Consider the following 12,589-nt stretch of genomic DNA (forward strand, 5'->3'; position numbering starts at 1 on the left):
GATCCTTTTCGACTCACCTCCTAGAGCAATGGAAATAAAACCAAAAATAAAGAAATGGGACCTAATGAAACTTCAAAGCTTTTGCACAGCAAAGGAAACCATAAATAAGACCAAAAGACAACCCTCAGAATGGGAGAAAATATTTGCAAATGAGGCAACTGACAAAGGATTAATCTCCAAAATTTACAAGCAGCTCATGCAGCTCCATATTAAAAAAACAACCCAATCCAAAAGTGGGCAGAAGACCTAAATAGACATTTCTCCAAAGAAGATATACAGACTGCCAACAAACACATGAAAGGATGCTCAACATCACTAATCATTAGAGAAATGCAAATCCAAACTGTAGTGAGGTATCACCTCATAGCAGTCAGAATGGCCATCATCAAAAACTCTACAAACAGTAAATGCTGGAGAGCGTGTGGAGAAAAGGGAACCCTCTTGCCCTGTTGGTGGGAATGTAAGTTGATACAGCCACTATGGAGAACAATATGGAGGTTTCCTTAAAAAACTAAAAATAGAACTACCATACGACCCAGCAATCCCACTACTGGGCATATACCCTGAGAAAACCATAATTCAAAAAGATACACGCACCCCAATGTTCATTGCAGCTCTATTTACAATAGCCAGGATATGGAAGCAACCTAAATGTCCATCAACAGAGGAATGGATAAAGAAGATGTGGTACATATGTTCAATGGAATATTACTCAGCCATAGACAGGAACAAAATTGTGCCATTTGCAGAGGCGTGGATGGACCTAGTGGCTGTCATACAGAGTGAAGAAAGCCAGAAAGGGGAAAACAAATATCATATAATATTGCTTATATGTGGAATCTAGAAAAATGATACAGATGAACTTATTTGCAAAGCAGAAGTAGAGACACAGATGTAGAGAACAAATGTATGGATACCAAGGGGGGAAGTGAGTGGTGGGATGAATTGGGAGATTGGGATTGACATATATACACCACTATGTATACAATAGATAACTAATGAGGACCTACTGTATAGCACAGGGAACTCTACTCAGTGCTCTGTGGTGACCTAAATAGGAAGGATATCCAAAAAAGAGGGGATACATGTATACCTATAGCTGATTCACTTTGCTATACACCAGAAACTAACAGAACACTGTAAAGCAACTATACTCCAATAAAAATTAATTAAAAATTAACAGTTGATTCACAGAAAAATAAAACAAATTACTTATCATATGAAAAGATGTGAAATACCACTTATAATAAAAGAAATTCAAATGTAAAACAATAATGAGATAGTATTTTTTACCTGTCAGATTGACAGAGATGTTTTAAAATTGATTTTTTTTGCAGTCTGTGATTGCAAGGATGTGAGAAACAGGCACTTTCACATACTGTTGGTAGGAGAACAGTTTGGCAATATATATCAAAATTAAATAATGCACATACTCTGTGATTCCATAATCTTATTACTACGAATTTACAGATAATAATCACACAAGTGTTCAAAGACATATATACAAGGATATTCATCACAGCATTGTTTAGAAAAACAAAAACCAAAACCTAAATATCCTTGAAACAATTTAAATGTTCATTAATAGAGGACGGGTTAAATAAATAAGGCACATTTATATGATATAATACAGTATTGTCATTAAAAAGAATAAAATACATATGGATATCCTCACAGGGAACGATGTCCACAATGTATTGCTAAGGAAAATAAAACAAGTTGCAGAACATCTGTGAAGAGATGTCTGTGTGTGTGTGTTTGTGTATTTTTGTTTCTGCTTGAATATGCATAGAAAATACCTAGGAGGGCGTACCTATATCATTAATAGTGATGACTTGTGAGAGTGGAAATGGGATGTTTTTCTTCACATGCTTTTATACTCTTTTAATTCTTATAGTATTACTTTTATAGAAAAAACTCCAAAATAAACAAACGGATGTGGAGCAGGGTGGTGGTGACCTTGGACCCTGATACTTGAATAATTTCATACCTCAGTTTAAGAGTTAAGAAATAAGAGAGGGGAGAAAGTAAATATGACAAATATTCGTTTTGGTTGGGTAGACAAAGCCCAAACTGTCTTAGACACCAGGTGTCTCAGTGGGGATAGAAGCCTTCCCGCTGCAGGCCCACTAGAACGTGGGGAGACAACTATCTGCCTATTTGATGACGACAGTATGGATTGGAGGATTTCTAGAGGTCATTTTTAGCCCCAAAGTTCTATCCACTATTCTGATACAGATAACGGAGCTGATGATGTCCCAAACATCAAATCACTTCAGGTTGCCCTTGAAGAGCAGAGGGGTATTTGGAAATGACACTCTCCAGCTTTAGAGGTATTTTTTATGGGTCATCACTCCCCTTCTCTTGGGGAGGAGGCAAAGGTGGCAGACTCACGAGAGATTCGTCATGGGACCGGCTTCATTTCCTTCTCTGATTTGGATTTCTTTGGAAGGTTCTTTCAATGCCTTTTTAATATCTGGCTCGCAGCCCTCCTTTACTAATGGACAGACAATAGCAATCCACTTGATAGCAAGGTGAACCAGGAAAATTTGCCTCATTCAAGCCCCTGGTAATCACGTGCTGATTACCTTCCCTCTACCGAGGACTTCAGAGGGCTGACATACTTCTTAGAATAGACTGGCTGCTGGAGTGGGGTCACTTAATCCTGCCAGAGGTAACAAAGTGTGCATTTATCGGTAGGTCCCTGAATCTGGGATGGCCCTCACTAAGGTGGCTTTCCTTCGGACTCCATAGACTTTCTGCAGATACAAAAAGCCACTTCTTTCATCCTGTCTTGTCTGGTGGCTTCACTATCCTTCCAATCCTAGGCTCGATTTATCAGTGACAATTCAGCATGGTTTGAGGGGTCATTAACCAACCCTCTTTCCTCAAACTATCAACCCTGTGCCTGTATTTTGAACTCTATTCTACAGGAAATAAGGAGCAACTGTGGTCGTTTGAGTGACGTGATCAGATACCTATGCTCCCACATATACAGCACTTTCTTATCGCTCACAGCATTACACTTGGACTCATTGTATGTTTGCCTCTTCACTTCAATTAAGTTATTCAAAGGGAGTTGGTATCCAACTGGGTGTGGGTGGCTGAAGGAGAGAGTGAAGATGAAGACATCTGCAAGGTTTCAAATCTACATAATTGAAAGGATAAATGGAAGGGTAAAGGTGCTATCACCTGAGAAAGGATACACCAGATGAGGAAGAGGATTTGGAGGGCAAAACGAGGCTGGCACGAGGATTAACAACACAGACTCTGCTGCCAGACTGCCTAGGTTTGAATCCCAGTTTGTCCACTTACTAGCTGTATGAGCTTGGGGGAATCATTTAACCTCTTTGTGCCTTGATGTCCCCATTTGTAAGAATGGATAATAGTATTGGGTTGGCCAAAATTTTCATTCAAGTTTGTCCATAAGATGGTACAGAAAAACCCGAACGAACTGTTTGGCCAATGTAATGTCCTGCATCACAGGATGGTTGTGAATATTGAATAAATTAATGTAGGTTTATGTACTGGTGCCTGGCACCTAGTAAGTGCTAAATTAGTGTTTGTTAGTGTTTGATACAGGGAATTTCAATGTTTGAGGTACATTTAAAATGTATTCTGAAATTTTGAAAATAAATTATGGATCTTCTGATAGATATTGGGCTAGAAAAGGAAAAGTCACAGAACTCTGGACAGCATGGATATTGAAGCAAGAGAAAAGATAAGGATTTTACAAAAGAGACTAAGAGGCAGTGGTCAGAGAGGGAGGAGGAATCAGGTAGCCTTGATATCCTGGAATCCAAGAGAGTTGTCAACCAATGAGATTAAAATGGGACACAGACATTGTACCCGTGAGTATGGGGAGGTGTTGGAAGAGAGGAGAGAGAGAGTACCATTTGGGGAAGAAGATAGATAAAAGGAGAGAGAGTCAAAGATCAATATGGTCAGCTCCTCACAAATATTTTTTGAGGGGCAGACCTGTCCAAAAGGCCCCTGGGTGATCAGTGGGTCCAGCTTCTTTCTTTCATCCCACATCACTCCTCTCTGTCCCAACTGCCAATCAGAGGACCAGTAGCAACCAGCTGGGATAGTGGAGAGTGTTCACCAAGGTCCCCCCTAAGGAGCTGCTCAGCCAGTGGCCATACACTCATTCTCCTTTACTACAACTGGGATCAGAGGATAAAGAGGGAGGGCAGATGAGCACAGGAGCCCAAGAACTACTGTTTCTGATAAGACTCAGGGCCCACCTCACCCAGTGTCCTGACTCTGAGTCAGGTATCTGGGGCCTTCCTCCATGAGGTTAACCTCATGAGGGTAACAAGAGTCCCAGGCATTGCTTTCGTCACCAGCCCTTCACTCCAGCACCTACTGTGAACAGGCCACCACCATTCCCACTACCCATGTCATTGCTCATTCACTTCCATCTGACAAATGTCCCGTCCCCTTCTTTCTTCCTTTCCAGCTCAAAGTTTATTTCTTTTCTCAAATATTCCTCCCCTGAAAGCTCTTTGTCTACTTGTAATCAGAGTGGCCTTCTATATTGTCCACATCACACGTTTTGGATAATGTAACACATATTTCCTTGCACCGTTCTATTTCTGTCCCATGTTTGTTGTTGGCATATGGAAAGGAATGAGTACAAGGCAACATTTGGTGCTCTGGGGTAGGACAGCTGGAAGGAGAGATGGGAGGAGAGTGCTGAGTTTTGCACTGATATTTCACACTTGAACGGAGTTTGCAACAAGAACCATAAGTTGAAAAAAACCAATATGATGAGCAGCCTGGGGTGAAAAGGAGACAGAAGATGGCTGTCCTCTACATAACTGCGCATGTGAGGTGAAGGAGGAGGGGGTCTGTTATACACAGCTGCGATCCACCTACCCAGAGGAGAGGAGAACAGGAAACTCCCTAACTGGACATGTGTATGTGGGTCAGGGCCGTATACAACCCTAAGCATGAGGCTACAGAAAGGAAGCCCTGTGCTGGTGGGAACCCTGAAGGGGGAGGCGGGGGGTCAGTCATGGCTAAAAAACCTCATGTGTTTTTATTTAGTGACCTGCTTTTGAGATTATTTCATAGTCTCCTCCTTGTGAAGTATTATGCAGGTAGCTCCCTTGGTCTACTTGGGACCAAGTTTAAATAATTATATTTTTCTTTCTGAAAGGTAAGCATCACTAGCTTAGGTTTTTTGTGTCCCTTGGGAGCACAGGAGGCCAGGCCCACTGAGGGGGCGGACTGGTTGGACAGCCTGTGCATGTCTTTTCTCCCCATGAGACTATCAGTGTCTTGAGCGCACTCACTGTATCTTTCATTTTTATCATGAGGCATATGATTAGTACTCACACATACTTGGAAAACTGAACAGAACGAATCATTTGCTGGAACTTTGTTATGAATGAGTTGTTTTAGGTAGACACTACTTGTAGTTGCTTTGTTGATTTTCAGCTTTGTTGTCAGTGTTACTGCTTCTGATGATTCCTCAGAGGCAGTGTGGGGTGGTAGAAATAGTGGCTCGGGAGACAGGAAGCATTTGTGCCAGTTCGAGCTCAGCTGAGCGACCCTGGACATGTCATTTCAGACCAAATGATCTCTAGACCCTATGATTCTGCTCTGTGAGTGAAGCAGCCCATGTCTACAAAAAGTCAGCCCAGGTACAGGAGAGGAGAGAATTCACTTTATCAGTTTGGCCAATACGATGCCGTGCGGTCATTCTGACATTTTCTTCCAATGAAGTGGCTGATTTATTTTCTTGACTTGATTGACACAACCCATGTTTTTGGCCTAGAACTTTGACTTTGGAACGAAACTCATAGAATCAAAGCTGTGACTCAGATTACTATAGCGATAAATACCTATTGTTATATTGGGCAATTCAGGTAACAAAGACTTAATAATATTTTGTATTAATTCTAATGATATGAGTATCATTATTGAATGCTGTGTGCCACAAATTATGCCAAATGTTAAAAAATAATTCTCATTGAAACCTCGCAACCACTTATGATGTAGGTAATATTAACCCCATTATACAGATAAGGAAACTGATGCTCAATCAGGGCAAACAACTTTCCTAAGGTCATGCAGTCTGAACTCTTAGCCACTATGTGCTAGTGGGTGCTTAATACATATTTAAAAATGAATAAATGAGATTAGCCAGCAGGAGTTCTCAGCATGGCTTCAACTAGTAGGAACAGGAACAGTACTGCCTCCCATGTATTGAGTATTCACTATGTCAGGCACCCGTTCTAAGTAATATACATGGATTATTTCATTTCATTTTCACTAGAACTCTATGAGGTAGGCTCCATTATTGTTGACATTTACAGATGAAGAAACTGAGGTTTGGAGAGATTAAGTGACTTGTGCAAGGAAGCACATCTACTAAAACTGCTAAGACTCCAAAGTCTCTGTTCTTTCTACTACTCCAGGCTGCCTGTAAATAGAGTGACTTGTGCAGTTCTGTTCTTTACTTTCTGCTCTCCTGCTGAGTACTTGAGATTTATAGGCTAGACACTGTAGGCCCCTTTTTTTGCACCAGTCACCTTTTCCTAGGCCCTCAGTGTCCCCTCTACACTGTGCCATCTCTCCCTGGGACCAAGGATCAGATAGGGGAAGGGGTAAGTGGAGTGCTTTGTTGCTGACTTTCTGCCATCTCAACACAAACACTTATCGGTGTTGTTGAGACTTAATCTCGCTAGCTCATCTGTGAGACCAATTTTAATTTGGAGCCATCTGCCACAGACAAATGAGTAATTACGGCAGAGCCCAGAGGGGCGGGCCATGGGGAGAAGGTTGGCCTAGCCTCTTGCCACCTCCCTGCATTGACGCAAGTGACCAAGAAAGAAAATTCCTTGGGTGGGCTGTTGATGCAGAGGCCAGCAGCGCTACCTCCCTGTTGCTCAAATCCTTAGACTCCAGTGAACAAGGAGGGATGAATGTGGGGTCATGGCAGGAGAAGAGGCTCTCCCCGTCACCGTACTGGCGGTGCCTTGTGGTGAGCACCACTTACCAGCTGATCTCTCCACACAATATGACAGGCTAAGTCAAACTGATGGAGTGAAGCTGAAGATAATAGTCATTGAACTCTGTCTAGCATTAACGTTTGTTGCAGAAGACTTTACTATATCTTTATCTTCTTCCTCACAACAGCCCTCTATATTAGGTAGGGGTGGGCATTGTGAGCTTCATTTTATAGATGAGGAAATTGAGTTGTAGGGTGATTCTATAACTGGACACTTGTAAAAGACCTTATGACTTGCCCAAGGTCACCCTGTTAGCTACAAGCTGGCTAGCACCTCAAACTCCAAATTAGAGTCTGTCATTCTGTCTTCTAGACCAGTGGTTTTCCAGTTATGCTTTCTTCTCAGGGCCAAGGAGTTATGGGTGTGTGTGTGTGTGTGTGTGTGTGAAGAAGTGGGGCTTTTGGCCCTGACCTGCACTTAAACTAGGGCAGCTCTGCTTGGGTCTGTTTGTTTTACGTCTCCGTAGGATTTCATTTAATGAAAGACTCCGCTACTGAAAATGTTTGAAAACTACTTGTCTAGGCTAGTATTTCTCATCGAGAGTGTAGTGGGTTGAACTGTATCCCCACAAAAGATATGTTCAAGTCTTGACACCTGGTACCTGTGAATGTGACCTTATATGGAAAAAGGGTCTTTGCAGATGTAATCAAGTTGAAATGAGTTAGTCCTGAATTAGGGTGGGCCCTAAATCAAACAGCTGGTGTCTTTATAAGAGATAGGAGAGGGAGATTTGGACACAACCACACAGATGAAAGGCACAGAGGAGAACCCCATATAATGACGGAGGCAGAGAATGAAGTGACGCAGCTACAAGCCACGGCATGGAACAGGTTCTTAGAGCCTCCAGAAGGAACCAGGCCCGTCAACACCTGCATTTCGGGCTTCTGGCCTCTTGAACTGTGAGAATACATTTCTTTTAAGCCACCCCGTTCGCCGTACTTTGTTATGGCAGCCCTAGGAGATGAATACAGAGAGTCACATACACCTCTTACCTAGAAACGGGTTGGGGGTGGGCTTATTAACATGCTGATTCCAGGCCCAAACCCCAAGATTCTAATTCTGTAGGTATGGATTGGGGCTCAGGAATCTGTATTTAGACAAGTTCTCCATATGCACAAAGCTTCATCTTTGAGCTGGTTTTGACCATAGACAGACACAAGACTCCTCCCTGGATTGGAGCTGGATTTGCGCCCCCTGCTGACGATGCTCCTCTAGTGGTTCCAAGAGTCAGTGGGCCAAAGGCGGTAGGTTTCATGGACAAGCAATAGGCTGGTATTAAACCTTCTGTAGTCCAAAATTTTTTGAGAGACTACAGAGAATAATGAGAACTATCTGAGTGTTTTCCCCAAGGAATCACAAATCCCACAGGTGGCCAACATCTAACCCTAAGGAAATAGGCTGTAGTGGTTAGGGAGTGGGTGCTTCCAAGAGGGTCGGTTTCCTGGAGTAGCAAGAAGACCACAGAATAACACACACGTGCACACACGCACGGAGTCTTCTACTTGTTGTCTGGTGCAGGAAATTCTATCTGATAGAGCATCACCCTTTTTACTTTAAGATTTGGTACCTATTAAAAATGCAGGTGTCCATGTGAGTGATGATACTTGAAGCCAGGGTCAGCCATGTACACCCAGCCTCCAGTCTTTATCTGAGAGCAGTTTTTTTTTTTTTTTTTTTTTTTTTTTTGCGGTACACAGGCCTCTCACTGTTGTGGCCTCTCCCATTGCAGAGCACAGGCTCCGGACGCGCAGGCTCAGCGGCCATGGCTCTCGGGACCAGCCGCTCAGCGGCATGTGGGATCTTCCCAGACCGGGGCACGAACCTGTGTCCCCTGCATCGGCAGGCGGACTCTTAACCACTGCGCCACCAGGGAAGCCCCTGAGAGCAGTTTTGATAGGCTAGAAGAGGAAGAAAAGCATGATGGGCTGGGGTAAGGGTACGGCAGAGGGGGTCTTACTGCCAACCTGAAGCCAAACTCCTTGCTCAGCAAAGCCAAAGAGGGGACTAGTTTATCCACCCAAGATTGATGGAGGTCAGCTGTGCCCGATCCTTTGGCGAGCTGGGGGAGGGCCTCCATGAAAAGGGACAGGTGTTTGGATTCTGTGTGTGTGAAGAGTGCCTTCCTGGGAGTAGCCTGCCCAGCTGGACCCAAGGTCCTTCAGGAGTCCTGTGTTTGCTCACATCCCTGACTGCTCCCAGGTAAGCAAATCTTGTTTCTATCTCCCAGAGAGGCAGGGCTCCAGCACTGTGGCAGCCTGTTGTTATAGTTACTGATATATGACTTACCACAGCAAATTGTCAGAGCAATGGAAGAAAATGCAATTTAGTAGCGGCCGGTGGTGGAGTTTAGGAGAGAGGAGAAAGGGAGGAGAAGGCTGCTGAAGAGACTTCAGTATGATGTACGGCGGACAAAGGAGGCAGTGAGTCTGAAAGGCCCTTGGTGAAAAACAGCCTGTCCCCAGTAGCTTCACCCAGGTTTCATCTGCCTGACATTCTACCAGTGGTGCTTCATGTGAGGTAAGCACTGCTTCTATCCAGGGGAGGTCATGCCTTAGATTGTACTTTCGAGTGACTTTACCTGGCGCCTTTCTTCCTCAGCGTTTGCCAGAGCAATGGGGAAAGATGGGAGAAAGGGTTGGCCATCAAATAAGGACTTGGCCTCCTTTCAAAACTCAGATAGGGCCGCCATTGCTAGTCCCATCTTTGCAAATTTCCTCTGTGCTCTCCCCTCTTTCAAAACAGGTATGAAGCTAAATGGGATTGAATGTGAAAGTCCAGGATGTCTTGTTCAAGCAGCTAGCTATGTGCTTTTCTGGGAGATACACTTGACTCCTTCTTGTTCATCAGCAAGAATTTATCACCCATTATATACTAGGCGCTGGGTCAGGTGCTGCTGGGGGATGCATGCAAACAGTTGGCCATTAGAGTATGCGTCACATTTAAGAAACAATCTAGTTACAGAGACTAAACATTTATACAAGTAAGGCTGACCAGTAGTATGTATTAGTGTGTGACTGGTGTCAAGTGAAGGGTAGAGCCAGTGGCTACATAATCTCAGAGGTGGACAAGATCATGGAGCAGAGTAGCTGGGTAAGTCTTAGTTCAGATTAGCACATGAAATCACTCAGACACTTAGCAGGGCTCTAGGGAAAAGGGGCCCAGAACAAATCAGTTGTGATGGGGATGGAGACGTGGACTGGGTAGGGAACATGCTTACACCTCTCTGCTTAGCTATATATCCAAATCCTATAGGCATGTCCTTTCCAGAGAGGTCATCCATCCTCCACTCATCTATCCTGTCTCGGAACTCCTGTGCTGGGAGTTCTCAGACTTAACTCAGACTTCCAGGAGAGCAGGATAGCCTAGTGGTTAAGTGGGTGGGGTTAGGAGCTAGGCTGCCTGGGTTTGAATTCTGGCTCTGACATTTATTGTGACCTTGAACAACTGACTTAACCATCCAGTGGCTCAATGTGTCTCATCAGTATCATGGGGACAGTAATAACAGTGCCTGCCTAACAGAGTAGCTGAGAGGATTAAATCGTGTCAAATGCTTAGCACAGTGCGGATGCATGCTATTCACTCATAAAATAAATATTTACTGAGTGCCTTTGATATTGCAGGCACTTTCCCAGTGCTGGGATACAGCAGTGAAGAAGAGAGATAAGGTCTCTTCTCTCTTGGCACTGTGTTAAATGTTGATTCAGGCCCTTTACCCAAGGAACTTTTAATCTAGTACCTTGCTTTCTGCTCTATCAATTCCAATTCCTAGTCTGCGAGTTATCAGCTAGCTTATTTTCATTCCTCCTTGTTTAACTAGGCAAGTATTAAAGCTATTAATTCCCTTTAAACCCAGCTTTGGTCATGTCCCATAAGATTTGATGTTGAGTGTTTTCATTATCGGTATTTTTTAAGCACTTTGCAATTTTGGTTTGGGTTTGTACTATTTCTACTTTTTAATGTATTGTGGTATTCCATGTTTGATGACTGTATTTTCTTTGTTCCTACTACATGCGCCTACTGTGCTCCAAAGGAAGAGAGACAGTGGAGACCTGTCTAACTTGAGGGGTTTAGAAGGGACTAAGGGCGAGACAGGACTAGAAAAGACCATTAATGAAGGGTATTGAGTGCTAGGCTTCATGGGCTGGTTTCTCTTCTAATGAAGAGACATTGGAGTCACTGAAAGGATGGACAGGAATGACAGGATTGTTATGCAATCTGGGAAAGAATAAGCCAGTATCATTGTTCAGTATGTATCAATACAAGATATTGGGAAGGAAGAACTCGCAGGGCTTGAGGATGGAGCATGGAGACAGGGCAGAGGAAGGACTCGGAGGTGACTCCAGCGTGTTAAACCTAGGTGCCTCAGAGGACAGGAGAATCACAGAGGCAAACCCCTGAACGTCTGAGGGTGGAATGCATTCACGTGAGTGGAACTGGAGAGGTGTGTAGGCCCCCGTATCCATTTGCATCTGTGCCGTGGCACTCAAGTTGAAGGGCCTCCCGTCCTTCTTCAGGAGAGAGTGGGTGAGCAGGGGAAAGCTCAGGTCTGTGTTTGGTTTCTCCTTGTCCCCCCTTTCAGTGAGGAAGGAAATGAAGATGTGGAGCAGGGGGTAGGGAGGGTAGAAGGAGCTTGACTGTTCTGGAAACAGAGAAGATGCTTTTAGGTCGAGTGTTGAAGGTATATGGGCAAGTACTAATAAGGAAAAAGCAAATGAGTAAAACTCAGTGTGGGCCATGTGGGGTAGCTCTAAGATCCCACCTGAGATCACTGATGCTATTCTTGAGAGCAGAGGGCTGCTATGATAGGGCTTCTCAACTGCAGCCCGCCTATAACCTTCCTTAGTTTCAAGGCTTCTGACCCTGCGGTGCTCTGTTGTCCCTGGCTACCTCCCCGGCTGTGGGGGCTTCTTACCTGCTTCTCTCCACTGGGCCGCCTGTAGCTGAGCAGAAGCTCCACAGCGCCCACCACTTCCTTGCGGATGGCGTAGAGCAATGCGTCACCGACGTACACGCTGTGGTTCAGCAGTAGCTCCATGATCTCCAGGTTCTCATTCTCAATGGCAATGAGCAGGGCGCTCCGGCCCAGTGGGTCCATGCAGTTGATGTTGACATTGTAGTAGATCTCGGCCTCCTGGAGGGCCTGCTTCACAGTGGCGTAGTCCCCCTTCTCCACGGCACTGAGGAAGGCCTTCTCCTCTGCAGAGAGCTCCGTCTCAGCCCTCACAATTTGCAGGGGGATTCGGTCTCTGTAGGGTGAGTAGTTGACCCTTTTGTAGTACAGCTGGGCCATGGTTCATAGCAATTTAGAAACCTGAATGAGGAGAGAGAGGGAGACCAAAGATATTCTTAGATACCTGCAGGTCTCAAGTGGCCAGTTATGGAGGCAGCCTTGCTAATGACTTGGAAAATCCTCACCTGTTTTAAAGCCACAATCTTTCTCCTCTTACAAAGGAGTATAGCAGAAAAAGCCCTGGCTTCTGGGTCAGAAAGACATGGGTTCAAATCCTGGCTTTACCAGGTCTGCGACCTTAGGTAAGTTACTCAAGCTCACGGTGTTTCAGTTTATT

General features: G+C 44.4%; 1 protein-coding gene across 1 annotated transcript in view; it reads right to left on the reverse strand.

The window, feature by feature from the left end:
- Positions 1 to 12,312, reverse strand: part of TRPC5 (transient receptor potential cation channel subfamily C member 5) — a gene marked incomplete at both ends in the record, with an annotated part of 134,173 nt that extends 121,861 nt beyond the window's left edge. The window contains one exon of the mRNA XM_079910292.1: positions 11,935 to 12,312. Coding sequence (XP_079766418.1) covers positions 11,935 to 12,312 — 378 coding nt within the window. The remainder of the gene's footprint in view (positions 1 to 11,934) is intronic.
- Between the last annotated feature and the right edge of the window lie 277 nt (positions 12,313 to 12,589).

This window comes from Stenella coeruleoalba (genome assembly GCF_951394435.1).
Source record: "Stenella coeruleoalba genome assembly, chromosome: X".
Classification (NCBI taxonomy): Eukaryota; Metazoa; Chordata; class Mammalia; order Artiodactyla; family Delphinidae; genus Stenella; species Stenella coeruleoalba.